Source organism: Dromiciops gliroides, chromosome 4, assembly GCF_019393635.1.
Source record: "Dromiciops gliroides isolate mDroGli1 chromosome 4, mDroGli1.pri, whole genome shotgun sequence".
Classification (NCBI taxonomy): Eukaryota; Metazoa; Chordata; class Mammalia; order Microbiotheria; family Microbiotheriidae; genus Dromiciops; species Dromiciops gliroides.
The window spans coordinates 163,240,720-163,257,360 of record NC_057864.1 but is presented as its reverse complement, the minus strand read 5'-3'; the positions used below and the strand labels follow the sequence as shown (position 1 = coordinate 163,257,360).

The 16,641-nt window shown below is 41.3% G+C and overlaps 1 protein-coding gene across 7 annotated transcripts in view; it reads right to left on the bottom strand.

Annotated features, from left to right (window-relative positions):
* ACACA (acetyl-CoA carboxylase alpha) overlaps positions 1-16,641 on the bottom strand; it is a 262,916-nt gene that overhangs the window by 165,737 nt on the left and 80,538 nt on the right. For all 7 annotated transcript variants that reach the window (XM_044001690.1, XM_044001692.1, XM_044001691.1 and 4 more), the window contains 7 exons: positions 15,351-15,512; positions 14,934-15,097; positions 4,049-4,199; positions 3,402-3,505; positions 2,129-2,210; positions 1,240-1,385; positions 927-1,077 (listed from right to left, as the gene is read on the bottom strand). In XM_044001690.1, coding sequence (XP_043857625.1) covers positions 927-1,077; positions 1,240-1,385; positions 2,129-2,210; positions 3,402-3,505; positions 4,049-4,199; positions 14,934-15,097; positions 15,351-15,512 — 960 coding nt within the window. The remainder of the gene's footprint in view (positions 1-926; positions 1,078-1,239; positions 1,386-2,128; positions 2,211-3,401; positions 3,506-4,048; positions 4,200-14,933; positions 15,098-15,350; positions 15,513-16,641) is intronic.

Sequence of the window (16,641 nt, the reverse complement as noted above, 5' to 3'; positions counted from 1 at the left end):
ATAGACTCCTTTGGCAGTCTAGTGAAATCTATGGGCCCTTTCTCAGATTTATTTTTTTTTTGAATGAAGGAAATGCTAAATTTTAGTTAGAGGTTAGTGAAAATAATAATGGAATTTTTTTTGGCCACCCAAGTTTACACACCCCTTGAAATCTAGTGATAGAAAAAAATTGGGGTTCCATGGATACCAAGTTAAGAAGCCCCTACTCTAAAAAGCAACATAATAAAACTGCCCTTTGTAACCAATGCCAGTACCTAATAACGCTGTCAGTTCCTTGAAGTCTAATACAAGCCTTCTGCTGTGATGAGCCTACTTTTTTTTTTTCTTTCCATTTGATCATTAATGAGGCTGGAGAACAACTGGTCTCCCTTCACTCTCTGGTTCAAGCTTTGCACTCCCAGACTTACAGTCCATTTACAGTCCATTTACAGCCTACCTTTCCAGGCTGAGTTCCAGGGGCTAGCCGTACTCTGCATTCTTGCCAAACTAATCAGAATGTCCCCCTCCCTCAGCTCTGTGTTTACTCACTCAAGCCATTCTGGGAGTGCACTGGTGCCTCAAGTGTGCTCTTCCTTCACAAAGCTTGCCTTCTTTCAGAAAGAAGCCTTCCCTGAGCCCCATCAGTTATTACTGCTTTCCCTCAAATTATTTACACTTCCCTGCAAGTACACTATGTTATGAGCCTCCCCCTCCCCCTCCCCCCCTTCCCTGTAGACTGTAAGCTCCCTGAGGGCAGGTGCTATTTCAGATAACAGTTACTTAAACAATACAGGATTGACTTGACTCCCTTAGTCAAGACAATAGGTGCATTCATTCCATTTTGCCCTCTTGAGCTGGACAGAGCACAAATACTTTTTTCTGTCCCTTTTTTACTCTAATCCATTCATGTCTGTGGCCACTTGTCCTTTCTTCCAATCACTCCTAACCTCAATCTCAGCATAGCACTGGCCAGAAAACACATGGCCTCCATCCTCCACAATGTACTGGATCAGCTTTCCAGCAGAAGGTGAACGAAGTACAGATGGGTCATTCTCCTTCTCAAATACACAGGTCTTGTTGCCAATTGTGATGCGGTATCTAAGGAACACAAGTGGGGCAAACAGGTCTTGAATCACTTCAGGATATAGAAGTGAAAAGTAGCATTAAGGTAAAAATGTCTTTAATGTTCCCCAAATCCCACGATGTTCCAGGATATGAGACAAGAGGTTGTCCCGATCATGGGCTCCAATTTGTACTCACCTATCCACTTCTTCCTTCATGTATGTTGTATAGCTGCTACCATCATAGGACAAAAGTAATCCTCCATCACTCAGACGGTGCACATCTACTTCTACACAGGAGCCATTCATGATCACCACATAGGAGTTAGGGGACTGCCGGGTCACCTGTGGACCATCAGAAGCAGTTGGAGTTGGACATGGTATCTTTTCTTTTTTTGATTGGGCAATGAGGGTTAAGTGACTTGCCCAAGGTCACACAGCTAATAAGTGTTAAGTGTCTGAAATCGGGTTTGAATTCAGGTCCTCCTGACTTCAGGGCTGGTACTCTATCCACTGTGCCACCTAGCTGCCCCCATGGTATCATTTCTAAGCAGAACCCTGGAGATGACCCCAGAATACCCCAGTGATAAGTCCATGTGACACCAGTCCCACTACTGGTTGCCATGGGGTCCTTGCCCCTCTCTATCCCTTTTCCTAACTCTTTCCCTCCAATTTTCTTTCTTCCTTTTCCCTGGGCTACTTCTCAGACCTGCTGAAGTAGGCAACGGTAGTGCTTGGCCCCATTGGTGATGCACCTAAAACAGTAGTTTCTCCCCAGTCTGAATTCTCTCTTCAACCTCTTGCCTATACTCCAAGAACTGCACAGTCACTGCAGCATGAAGGGGCTTTCATCCATTAGAACAATCTTAGCACATCCTTTGCACAAGCCCCACACCACCCAGGCAACTGTGCTGCATTTGAAACTGCAAACTATCTTTAAACTCTCTTGACAGCACTTGCTGACTCACTCCTCAGCACACCCCACTCCCTCTGATGGCTCCTTGCTGCCATTCTGTGGAATACAATTCATCACTCTGCGGCCCAAAGGATGGGAAAATGAACAATAGGATACCTGGAAATGCTCATACCTTAAGCACATACTTGACCCCTTCATAGATGAGCTCAACATCAACTGTGTTCAGCAGTGTGTGAGCAGGAAGGACCTGACCCCTGGAAAAACAATATGTATCACTCAAATCACCACATGCCTCTGAAAGTCAAATAACCAAGTATGGTCAAACCCCATCTACCCTTCCCCACTTATTAAAGAAATCTTGCCATACAAAAGGTTTTCCATCAGAGGGGTGACATTATGAAAATAGTTAGTTCAGGGCTGGCCTAACAATATAAGCCCTATTTCATTCTATGAACTTTCTGGCACACCTTCAGGGCCCCACTCCACCCCCAAAGCCATTTATTCGGTTTAAGCTGTTTACATTCTTCCCTTCAGGCTTTTCAAAATGAAGCTTAGCAGGTGAGTCTGCTTAGCTAGCTCTGGACACTGACTGAGTTTCCCACATGCCTGGCTGATACTCTGACATAACTCAAGAGCTATCACTGACTATTAGTCTATTATAACTTATTCTCATAGTAATAGCTGCAGTATAAAGTCAAGATTAGTAAAGGATGCAAGAACTTCCCAATCAAAAGCCTAGGAAGTAATGGGCAGCTCAGGGAGGGTTCAGATACCCAAGCATGTATAGCCTCTTAGTCAATGTTCTTCATATAAAATTCCAGATGAAGTAAATAATCTCTTTCAATGTTGCCCCACTCAACCCTCAAAACTACAATTACCGCCCCCCCCCCAGCCATTCTCCCTGACCTACTTCCTTTCTGCAGCATCAGAGAAAAGAAACAATTGCTTACAAACTGTTAGAATAACCTGTTTGCACAATGATTGGGTAACAGCCAAATAAATTGTGTTACATTCAATGTAATGGAATACTACAATGCGATTAAGTCCAACAATACAAAGATATCTGGAAAGACCTTTATGAAATAATACAAAAGGAAAAACCAGAACCAGAAGTAAAGGAAGTACACAAGCTACAGCCTTATTTGAGGAGAAAGTAGTAAATGAGAAGGAAGAGACAAAAATACAGGTGAGGAATGATGGACAAAATGTCATGATTTGTTACACACTGAAGTTAATTTAAATGTAAATACTAAACAAATATAGTTGGTAGCACTAATGTCCAGTGTTAGGTTTCTAATAAAACATCTAAATAAATAGAAAAATTTTAAATGCTAGGAATAACCTTGAGAATGCTTGCCCTGGGAGTTTAGTCTTAAGAGTAATATAAGTAGTTGGAGTAAATGACCACCAAGGAGCCGAGTAACCCCAAATAATCAAAATCCTACCTTTCCAAAGAGTGAAGAAAATTGGAAATACTGTTCCGAAGGCTCACATCTGCCACATGTAGAGCCCCACATACAACCCCCAACATGGTATCAGGACGCTCTGCCTAGGAAAAAGGAAAAGAGAACAAAGAAAAAGCATGGTCAATTGGCACCTTTGGTTTCACAACTCAAACCTAAAAAGCAAATTCACTGTGGAAAAATTTCTATGAGTAGATGTTGCTTCTTTTAGCTCAAATTAACACTGGGACAGTGGCCTCGCCATTTTCTTGTTTAGGGCACACTGTCTTCTGCTTCCAAGGGATTCTCTGTAGGCCTTGATGTTGTCTGACTAACAGAAAAATGGCACCAGACCAACTTTTCCCAGAATCAGAAAAGGGAGAGAAGCAGCATCCAATGAACCAGAAGCAAAATTTCTCCTTTCAAAATATCAGATGCTTGGACAATGTATATACACCTGGCTTTTCCACAACCAAACCGAAACAACCCTAGACTAAGGTAGAACTTGACAATGGCAACAGGTCAAGAGGAGTGTGAAGTGGAGAAAGAGTTACATTTCAATCCCAGAATGCTGTTCTCAGGCCTGCCCCAGGAAGTGACCCGGGCACCCAGGGGTGGAGGAGCTCTTGACCTATCCCAGAAGCCCCCACCTGTACTTTCTCAGCGATCAGCCTGTCCAGCCAGCCTGTGTCTATGCGGTTATGCTGGAAGCTCTCCGTCTCCAGCAGCTTGATCAGGTACTCCACAGTAGTCCGGAAGTCTCCCCGGATAGACAGCTCCTTCAAAGCTACCACCATGTTTCTAGAAGACAAGAGGATCAGCCTTTAAAGCACATGCTCCAAGGGCAAGGGGGTGAGGCACAAGACATAAAAGCAGGAATCCACAAATGCCAACCTAACCCTTACTAGCTATGTGAACATGGGTAAGTCTCTCAACTTCTCTGGGCCTGAATCAGCCCCTGAAGAGTACGAGTCAAATGAGTGGCTATGTGTCCACAGAGGGAGTATCCCATATTAGAAGTTCTCAAATTGACATACGCACAGGTCCATGAAATACTGAAGTAGAACAATGTCAAAACTCAGACTGGTTCCTTGGCCAGGAATTACTGGCAAATCAGTCACTTTTGTGATAACAAGAAAATAAAAAAATATACAGGCAATCCCATTCTTATAAAAAAATATGTTACTAATGAATACTAGCAATAAAGCAATCATTTCTTGGGAGGAAAAACACTCACCTCCAATTCCCCCCCCCCTTTATTACACTGATTTTCATTGCTTCACTCACTCAATGCTGCCCAATTTTCTTTTAAACCCTGACTTCTAGCTGCCTCCCTGCCTGTTTCTGCTGGCTTCCACAAGAATGACAAAGACTCCTCTTCTCTCCTTTCCTTTTCTGTACTGCGGCTGCAGCCATGAGTATGCTCAGGCTTCAGAAGAGGCTTGCCTCTAAGTGTCCTTCGATGTGGAAAAAAGAAGGTATGGCTTGACCCCAATGAGACCAATGAAACCCAACAGCAATTCCTGTCAGCAGATCAGGAAGTTGATTAAAGATGGGCTGATCATCGGGAAGCCTGTTACTGTGCACTCCTGTGCCAGATGCCAGAAAAATACTCTGGCTCGACAGAAGGGCAGGCACGTGGGCATCGGTAAGAGAAAGGGTACTGCCAATGCTCATATGCCTGAGAAGGTGACCTGGATGAGGCGAATGAGGATTCTACGGCATCTACTCCGAAGATACCATGAATCCGAAAAAACTGACCGCCATATGTACCGCAGCCTGTACTTGAAGGTGAAGGGCAATGTGTTCAAGAATAAGCAGATCCTCATGGAGCACATTCATAAACTGAATGCAGACAAGGCCCGGAAGAAGCTCCTGGCTGACCAGGCTTAGTCCAAGACTAAGGAACCAAGAAAGTGTTGGGAAGAGCATCTACAGGCTAAGGAAGAGAAGATCATCAAGACTCTAAGGAGGAGGAGACCAAGAAATGATTCCCCCAATCTCCTCTGTGCATAGTAGTCTTCTATTTGGCTCACAAGCCGGGCAAAAAAAAATTTTTTAAAGAATGACGGAGACTCCCTCCCTTCCCCACAGAAGGAGGGGAGAGCAGACAGGAAACACCAGCACACACGCAGCTGGTGTGGGGGGCCAACTTTGCTGAGCTGCTTTGTAGCTCCCTTTTTCTTTCATCTCTTGTCACATGGATGGCTCAAGTGAGGGACACAGTCAGAAATGAATGTGACGTGAACATATTTAAAAATAAGATGCATTTTTACAAATTAAAGTAACAGTACACGTAAGGTCAGATTTCTTCATTCATAGGATTTTAGAGCTGGAAGAGACCTTGGAGATCACCCAGTCCAGGGACTCTTCAGCTGAGGTCCATAAACCTGGCCGGTTGGTTTGCTTGATACTCTGATAACTTTATTTCAACATAACAGGTTTCCCTTGTAATCCTAAATATTTTTTATGTATTTAAAAACATTCTAAGAGGTCTATAGGATTCACCAGATTGCCAAAGGAGACCCAGGACCCCTGATCTAATCTAATAAACCCTATTGTTTCCTAAGTAAGTAAATAAGCCCAGAGAGGTTAAGCAGCTTTCCTAACTCACACAGCTGCTTGGTGCCAGAGACAGGAATAGACGAAGGTCTCTTGACTCCCTGTCCAGTGCTCATTCTAATATGGTGTTTTCAAAACCTTAATTTTTTGGAAACCCAAGCGATGCCTAAAAGTCAAAAAGGTCTCACATTCACCAAAATACTCATAACAGCACTTTTTGTGGAATGAAAAAGCTGGGATAAAGTAGATACAGACTTACTGAGTTACGGCTTAACAAATCATGGTACAAGAATGCAATGGAATATGATCATTAAGTAAAATCACAATTATTATGAAGAACTCAGAGGAGAATGGAGACACATATGAACTGACACACACAAAGCAAGCAGGACAAAGAAAAGAATGTACACAATGAGTTCAACAATGTATAAATGGGGAGCTGAAAAGCCCATGATGAAGCTTAGCCTCAAAGAGGACACTAGAAAATGGACCTCTCTCCCTTCTTTGCAGAACTAGGGGACTAGGAATGGAATATTATATGTATGGCCATACTCAGCTGATGTGTTGTGTTGGCTGGCTCTATTCCTCTGCCTTTCCCACCCTGTTCTTTCCTTTCGATTCGTTGTTATAACAGGTGGCTCAAGAGTAATAGAAGGAAGAATAGATATATTTGGAAATTAAGGAAATATAAAAAAATAGATCAACAAAAATTTTAAACCCCCAGAATTTTTAAAGCCCACATTGTCAAAGTGAGTGGCTTTATGGCTTCACAATGGAATGTTAAGTCCTTGGCAGAATGTCCATAAAACATTTGGCATTTTTGTTCAGCTGTTCAGACAATGCTTTGCATGTGCTACACCCTATAAGTACTCGATGAAAGAATGAACATTGAACAGTTCACTTGAATTCCCTAGTTCCCTAGAATTGGGAAGACCTTAGTTCTAATAGTGCCTCAAACATTAGTTGGGTGACCGCAGGCAAATCATTTAACCACTGTCTGCCTCAGCTTCTTGATCTATAAAATGGGGATAATAGCAACACCTTACCTAGCAGAAGTACTATGACAACCTCACAATAATATGTTTATATAATGCTAGCTATTTTTTTTTTTACTTTTCTTTCTTTATTTAGAAAACTTGAGGAGGACTTCTGTTCCTCCATCTTACACACCAGCCGGAAGGGAGGGTGTCTGGCCTGGGTCCAGAGAGCCCTGGGCATCTCAGGCCAGCCCAGGGCAGTCAGACAGTCTCACTAAGGCATTTAAGCTGATCCTGAGGAGTGGGCCCAGACTGCAGCAGCCAGGAGGGGCTGAGCAGGTCGGTCCTGACCACACAGATGCTCCAAGGATGCTAGCTATCATTAAGCAACTAAGTGGCACAATGGTTAGAGTGCTAGATCTGAAGTCAGAAAAGCCTGAGTTCAAATCCTGCCTCAGACACTTAATAGCGGTGTGGCACTAAACAAATCACTTCTTAACCTCTTTATGCCTCAGCACCTTCATTGGTAAAAGAAAGGGATTGAACTAATTTGACCTCTAAGGTCTCTTCCAGCTGTAAATCTAAGATCTTATGATCTTAGTATCATTACATGATTGATTTGTACTGACCTTGAAATCCACTAAAAGCCCAAATATTTTTTCCCCACTACTGCATTCCCTTTCAGGCATATGCAAAAGTGATTTTTTAAACCCAAGTGTAAAAATTTTACATCTGTCCTATGACAGATTTCGTTTTATCATTTTTAACCCAGTGCCCTGATGTGTCTTTTTCTTTCTTTCTTTTTTTTTAGGGGGGTGGGGGTGGAGTGGGGTGGGGCAATGAGGGTTAAGTGACTTGCCCAGGGTCATACAGCTAGTTAGTGTCAAGTGTCTGAGGCCAGATCCAAACTCAGGTCCTCCTGAATCCAGGGCTAGTGCTTTATCTGGGCACTACCTAGTTGCCCCCATAGGCATCTTTTTCAGTCCTAAAAATATCATCCTAATACACATTAGATGTCCCCAGCACAAGACAAAGGAGAGATCCCTGGGTCACTCCACAAGAAGAGCTCCTTCCAAGCATATATCAAATCACTGATAATTACTCTCAGTCCCACCTATTCAATCAGTTCAAAATCTGTCTAATTGTATTACTGCCTGGCCTACCACCTCTCCATTTGTTCCAAAGGACCCTATGTAATATTTAGTCAAATGCTTTGAGGAAATACAGCTAAACTAGTTCTCTTTTCCCTTTCTGTGGGAGGGAGGGGAAAGGAAGGGAAAGAAGGGGGATGACTACAGAGGTAGGGCACTTTATAGCAAGGTATCCCAAAAGCCTCAGGGCAGTTTTAAAGTTTGGGACAGCTCATATTGTCAGACTTGATTGACATAGTGACTCCTTTTGTTGAGCTACTCTTAGTAACTTTTCTTTTTATTGTTTGTGATGAAGGATGGTTCTCTGGGGGCTGAAGGCAAGGCGTAGAGGGTTTTAGAAGAGATATAGGGGCAGCTAGGTGGCCCAATGGATAAGGACTGGCCCTGGATTCAGGAGGACCTGAGTTCAAATCTGACCTCGGACACTTACCACTTACTAGCTGTGTGACCCTGGGCAAGTCACTTAGCTCCAATTGCCTCACCAAAAACAAAAAAGATGAAGAAGAAGAGATATAATAAGAAATTAAGGTGGTGTAAAACACTGCAAGCAAAATAGCCACATTAATTTTATAGCATTGCCCTGGCTCACAAAATTACTAATTCTGTCCTAAAGATTTAATCAGATGAGCCTAACACGTAACCTGTTCTTGATGGAGTCGTGGAGTTTCTTTGTGGGGACCACTTCCTTGTCTAGACGGTCACTAACCATTCTTTTAACACCATATTCTAGGATTTTCCTAAGAGTCAAAATAAAAGATTGCTGGCCTATCATTTACAGACTCCTATTCCCCTTTCTAAAATTTTCGAGATGTGCTTTCCCCTCTTAGATGCTAAAACACCTCCCCCCTTCTCTGTTATCTTTCACAAATCACCTGAGCTGGGGCAGCTAGGTGGCACAGTGGCTAAAGCACCGGCCCTGGAATCAGGAGTACCTGAGTTCAAATCCGGCCTCAGACACTTGATACTTACTAGCTGTGTGACCCTGGGCAAGTCACTTAACCCTCATTGCCCAGCAAAAAACAAACAAACAAAAAAACAAATCAGCTGAGCCTCAGCAATCACTGTTGTCAGTTCTTTCAGTACCATGGGATGGGCTCATCCAAGGCTGAGGACTTAAATTCATCAAAGGTACTTACTGTACCCTTAGTAAGAAAGATGCCCTCTTATGATCTCCCCACTCAGCTTGGGTAAGAAACAATAAACACTCCTTAAGCACCTACTAGTTAAGGCAGCTGCTAGTACTTTAGATAGGGCACTGACCCTGGAGTCAGGAAGACCCGAGTTCAGATTATGCCTTAGACACTTACTAGCTGTGTGTCCCTGGGTAAGTAAATAAACTGAATACATGTAGTGAGATGGAGTTGGAATGTGAGAGTCAGCAAAGATAGAAACAGTAAGATTTGGCAATTCACTGGACAAGAGAGTGAGGAAAATGAGAACATGATGATCACGCAAAGTCATGGGCCTGGGAGAATGGAACAACAGCAGTACCTCCAACAGAAATAGGAAAGTTCAGAAGAGGGGTAGTGGCCTGGAGGGGAAGGGGGCTTCCTGGGAGAATGTAAGGTTTGTTCTAGACACATTCAAGATGTCTCTGGGACAGTCAGTCGACAATGGCTAAATATGAAGTTGGTAATGTGGAAGTGAAGCTCAAGGGAGAGACTGGGGCTGGATAAAGATCTATGGGGCATCTATTAGAGATGATAGTTAAACACACAAGAACTAATGAGGTCATCGAGAGAGAAGGATAATGAACCTGCTATAGAGGCTGAGAAGGAACAATCAAAAGCAGTGTGAAAATCAGAGGAGTAGTGCCATGAAAACCTAAAGAGGAGAAACTATTCAGGACAAGAAGTCAAAGGTAAAGGCAGCAAAGAAGTCAAGAAGGATGAATACTCTCTCTCTCTCTCTCTCTCTGTCTCTCTCTCTCTGTCTCTCTCTCATATACACACACACACACACACACACACACACACACACACACACACACACAGAGTTCACTACCTAATTAACCATTATTCTCCTTAGAGCAAAAGTTGAGCCCCTCCACCTTCTTACCATCATATATTTTAACTATACCATTCACCATGAGCTGTGGTACTATTTCTTTTCCCCATTTCCCCACCCCAGAAGAAGTTTTTTGGCTTTTTGTTTTCAGTGTAACTTTTATTTTTCCTTTTAAAATTAGTATTTCCTTTCTCTTCTTTATATCTCCCCCACCACTGAAGGGGGTAAAAAAGTTTAAAAAAAAACACCCCAATAATAAAATGTGCATAGTCAAGCAAAATAAATTCCAGCTTTATCAATGTTCAAAACTTTGTTTCACTCTGCATCTTAACTCCATCACTTCTCTGTCAGAAGTGGGTAGCTCAGTTCATCATTGCTCCTCTGGAATCATGGCTGGTCACTGAATGAATCAAAGTTCTACAGTCTTTCAAAGGTGTGTTTCTTTACAATGTGTTTTGTTGCAGTACACATAATTTGATTGGTTCCGTTCACTACATTCCAAAACAGTTCTTAGATATCTTCCTAGGTTTCTTTTCTCTAAAAGCATCCCTTTTGGGGGCAGCTAGATGGTGCACTGGATAGAGCACCGGCCCTGGATTCAGGAGGACCTGAGTTCAAATCCGACCTCAGACACTTGATACTTACTAGATGTGTGACCCTTGGCAGGTCACTTAACCCCAATTGCCTCACCAAAAAAAACCCCCAAAAAACAAACAAAACAAAAAAAACAAAAAGCATCCCTTTCACCATTTCTTACTACACCAATAGTTTTTTGAAAGCCTTTTTTAATTGTCCTTGGCTTTCTCTGTCAGCCAATTTGTTCTCATCATTAACACTCCTGCCACTCTTCTTGCATAACAATGCCACTTTTGTATTCATTCTGTTACCTGCTCTTATTTCCATCTTCTATACGTTAATTTTTTTTTTAAACAAATCTAAGTTGGGGGGAAAAAAAAAAAACAGGGCAGCTAGGTGGTGCAGTGGATAAAGCACTGGTCCTGGATTCAGGAGGACCTGAGTTCAAATCTGACCTCAGACACTTGACACTTACTGGCTGTGTGACCCTGGGCAAGTCACTTAACTCCAATTGCCTCACGGAAAAAAAAAAAAAAAAATCTAAGTTGAATGATGGGTTTCTGTGCATCCACATCTTTGTCTTGCTGGTAATTTCAACTTTTACCCCATTGCCTAATGAGTTCTCTTTGTATCCTAAGGATTTCACTCTTCAAAATTCCCCCATTCCTTCTCTGAGCTGACTTCAACTTAAAATTTTAGTCCTTGGGATCCTGCCTGCCATTTTGTTGAACTATTTGAAATCCAAGGTACAAGTCCTTCATTATCAGATATGCTAAGATGAAGTGGTCACCTTTAGTCAAGCTCCTCACCATTCCCACCCTCAAAACCAGTGAGAATCAGGTCCATAACAGGATCACAGGATCAGATTTGGCAGTAGAAAGGACCTTAAGAAGTCACACAGTCGAACTATTGCATTTTACAGATAAGGAAAACATGGACCAGAGAAATTAAAAGTGACTTGCCCAAAGTGACACAGGTCATATATGCCAGAGCCAGGATTTGAACCAGATCCTGATTATAAATCTATCACTCTGGTTTTCTAATACATAACTGTACCCATCATTACTTCAGCTACCTTTTAAAGAATTAAATTATTAAGTCCAAGTATTTTTAGGAGAAAGATACTCTCTGAGATGTCCAGATAACTAAAGTCACCACTCTGACTATAGCACACATCAACATGTCAGATGTATACTGCTTCCTGAGTTCCTTATCTATTGCCTCCTTCAGTCCAGGCAACCTAGAGCAAAACTTCTTAAACTATGGGTCTCGACCCCATATTGGGTGGCATAACTGAATGTGAGGTTCGCAAAAAAAAATCTGGCAACAGTAAAAGGTTATATATATTTATTTTATATACCTATATACCCAGGGTCACACAGAAATTTCTCAGGCAAAAAGGGGTCACAAGTGGAAAAAGTTTAAGAAGCCCTACTCTAGAGTATACTCTAATGATAACACCATTTCTGTTTGGGTCACCACAGATCTTCATACAAATATTCTCTACCAAGTCTTCCCAGTCCAGCTCAGAATTTCATAACATAAAAAGATATAGTGGGGCAGCTAGGTGGCGCAGTGGATAAAGCACAGGCCCTGGATTCAGGAGTACCTGAGTTCAAATGCGGCCTCAGACACTTGACACTTACTAGCTGTGGGACCCTGGACAAGTCACTTAGCCCCCATTGCCCGTCCAAAAAACAAAACAAAAACAAAAAGATATAGCTATTTAATATCTGATGCCATTCCGGAGGAGCTAGGTGTTGCAGTGGACTCAGGTCCTCCTGAGTTCAAATCCAGCCTCAGACACTTTAACACTTACTAGCTGTGTGACCCAGGGCAAGTCATTTAACCCCAACTGCATCACCAAAAAACAAAAACAAATAAACAAAAATCTGATGTCATTCCATCCCCTTTTCCCACATCCAGCCTCCTTCCTAACGACTAAATAAGGCATATTGTTCCAATGCCCAATTCAAGTTCTAGGTCCTATCCTACAAGTCACGGAACACCCATTATATCAAATTTACCCCTCTGTGTCCCAGTGCAGCGCACTTCTTATTTGTACTATGTGCAAGACTATACAGACATCTGGTTCCATGGGGTTTACTGCTGCTCGCTTTTTTGGGTTTGGTTTCCAATTGGATTTGGATTTGGATTCCATTTCTAGATGTTTCTACTGACATTCTAATTCTACACTGTCATCATTCTATGCTATTTAGTCTGGTGGAGATAGATATTTACCTATAGATATAAATATATACCTTCCTTTTTCCCTTTAGATTTAAAGCCCTTTCAAACAGGTTTTGTTTTTTTTTCTAAAACCACTTTTATTGATGTCTTTTATATCTAAGTCACAGTCATTTCTAGAATAGGTGTGCTTCCTTAGCCCCACCCACACCAAACTCTCTCTTGTAACCAAGAAAAACAATAAAGGAAAACCCTGACATAATGACTGCATGGATGCAACATTCTGCCCCAGTAGTACCACACCTTCCTGCCAGGAAGAAAGTACCGTTATATTATCTGTTCTCTGGGAACACTCGTTTTTTAATTACTCAAGTTTGGTTTGCTTTTAATAATCTCTTCATTAATACTGTTGCAGTAATATCATTAAGTACGTTCCTTAGTTTCAATTTATTTCACTCTCTATCAAGTCATACAATTCTTCCCATGTTTCATTGAATTTCTCACAGCCATTAAGTGCTTAATACATAATAATAATAATCCATTACACTCATGTACTGTAGTTTTTTGCAGTTGGTGGCACAATGGATAAAGCTCTGGGCATGGTGTCAAAAAGGATCTGAATTCAAATCTGCCAAAGGACACTTAGTAGTTGTCTAACTTTGAGCAAATCACTTGATTTCTATTTTCCTCCATTTCCTCAACTCTAAAATAGGGATAATAATAAGCATCTACCTCCCAGGCTTGTTCTGACTGTACTAATCATTTCCACCAATCCATTTTGGTAGATTTGTGAGGTTCCCAACAAATACATCCCTGTCAGCCTTTTAATTAGGTAAGCTACATAGCAGGTCCAACATTCTTACATCTTAAGCCATAGTTCAGAAATATTTGTTATTGCTATTGTTCAGTCATTTCAGTCGTGTCCAACTCTTCATGACTCCATTTGGGATGTTCTTGGCAAAGATACTGGGCTGGTTGACCCATTTCCTTCTCCAGCTGATTTTACAGATGAGGCAACTGAGGCAAACGGGGTTAAGTGATTTGCCTAAAGTCAGACAGCTAGCAAATGTCTATGATCAAATGTGAACTCAGGAAGATGAGTCTTCCTGAACTCAGGCCCAGCACTCTATCTACTGCACCACCTAACCAACTACATGGCATACAATCCAGAAAATATGTATTCTTCAACCCTTCTATTTTTACTTGGAACACCCCTAGGTCCACCTCTTTCAAACAGTCATTTGGAAAGCCAATAGTGACCTGTGGATTGTTGTGATGCATACAATATCATCAGCAAATAGTGTATTAGTGAGTACCTGACTAGTGAATACCTTTCTATTTGGGCTTGTGCCCAGATATGATCACACAAGAAAGTGCTGAATGCTATTGATGAGCATCCATCTATCTATCTATCTATCTCCCTGTTTTATGATGCCTCTCTCATTACCGGTAAATCAGAGCCCTGCTGAAACTCATGCTTTTAGCATATGCATGAAGCACCTTATTGAAATAGAATCACTCAGGTTGTGTTTTGTTATAAACTGCTTTCTTTGCAAACCAACAGAGCCTAACTACACATACTCTATACTTTGCAATTAGTGAAGTATTAAACTTTAATAACTTATACAGAAGTATGCATGCTACAAACTTACCCAAAAAAGTAAAAAGTTATTTATTTATGTTTTTTAAATATTGCCATGTTTCTTGTTGAAATTCCATACAAGCACTGTCTTATACTATCCAGAACTCTAGTTGATTCTCAACCTTTGTAAATATCTTCCTAAGTCACTTCTCAGTAACTACAAGAGGATGGCACTGGTAAACATAGCCTTAAGATCACCCAAAGAAGGTGGTTTTGATGCATACACAAAGGTTCTGACATGACCCCAGATGTCTGTAGCTTTTATGCTTCTGCAGTTGGTAAAGCTTAACAGTGCACTAAGAGCTTGCAGACAGCCTATATATGCTTCAATTAGGCTATTCAAACTTGTACTTCTGGGAAAGACTGCAAATTCAAAGTTTAAGCCCGAGAGATGCTTTACTTTGTGAATACAGTCAAGCACCTAAATACTTACGAAATGGCTTCCTCTCGGTTTTCTCCCCATGAGAAGCAGTGACCAAACTGAGAATCTGCAAACTCATGAAGTCCACCTGCAGCAGCAACACTGAAATAGCCCCAGACATTCTTATTGCTGCGGAAATTCAATTCCTGGACTGTTCCTGAGCTGGGCTTAAAACCCTGTTAGAAGAGAGTGAATATAAAAGACATTTTAGTACATTCCCAGAAAGAAATTTTCTTACAATTTGGTGTCTCAAGAAGTGGTCCTGGGGGAAGATCTGTGTACTTGGTCACAAGGCCAAGAAGCAGGTCTTCACATAAATATGACCAGGGTGGGACTCACTTAACAATGATCGACACCTTTGTAGATTGTCCCCACAGAATAATGCCGATATATCTGAACACTATGCTTCAATAAGCTATCTTTAGTTACCTCATCAGGATTCTCACTAGTGATTCGAGCAGCGATGACGTGACCCCTCGGGCAGGGGACATGAGCAGAGTTTTCAAAATCAATGGGGACATCTCCCCAGGGTGAGACTCCATACATCATTCGGATATCCTTGATTCTGTACAGAGGAATACCCATGGCAATCTGAAGAACAAATCATGTGTGTGTAAGATAACTCATAGCTGCTTTTCCTGTAAACTTGCAAGTTATCACTCTATACACACAGCTCTTCCACCTTAGAAATTTATTGCCAATCACTCCTACAAAACTCTATTCCTTTTTCATGTGCTTAAATTCCACAAATGCTGAACATCAGTACTTATTCAAAATTATTCAAAGTATCACTATATTGAATAACTGCTCCTTTTTTATCTTAGTTTACTACAGAGAGAAATTAATTAGTATTCAGTCTCTCTGTTTAACACTCTCAAAGTTCCTGAAGTAACCCAAATGACCACTGACATATCACAAAAGTGAACCCAACAAATGCCACTGCTTCTTTCTTGAGGTCAAAAGGCTATTCCAAACTAATAACAATGTATATGGTAGAAATAGGAATACTGAATACAGATTATAAGTATGTAAAAAAAATATGAGGAAACAATTTTAAGAATCAAAATATATAATATCTCTGTGGTTATAAAACATATTAAATATAAAAAGAAATGAGATAAAACACCACAAAAGAGAAAGCACATGACTATACAACATGCCTAGCAGGCACCAGGTAAATCCATCAGAGCCATAACCATACCATCACTTCTCTCAACCCCACAAACCACAGTGAAGGAGATAAAAGTTTGATCCCTTATTAACCAACAGAACTTTAGATGCTGCAGAGGACATTTTGAAGGACAGGCAGGTATAATGAAGTGAACACTGAACATGGAGTCAGAAGATAGAGAACTGGGTCCCAGATAATCAGCTTCCTAACTAAGGTAATTATGATCATGCCATCTCAACTCTCTGAGCCTTGGTTTTCTCAACTGTAAAATGAAAATATTACTCCTGCTACCTTTCTCACAGAGGTACTGTGGGAGGAAAGTGCTTTGTAAACCATTTGAGAATATAAGCTATTGTTATTGTTTGGTTACAATTAGCACCTACCTCCTTCGTTAGTTGTTGCAGCCTTCCCTAGCACATGAAAGTAATTAAGAGGCAACGCTGTCAGGAGTAGAATAGAATCAGGAAAACAATTTACAAAACAACCACCAGAAAGGTAAAGGAAAATAATTTAGAAAGACAAAAGAATTCAGATGAAGGCAACAAACAT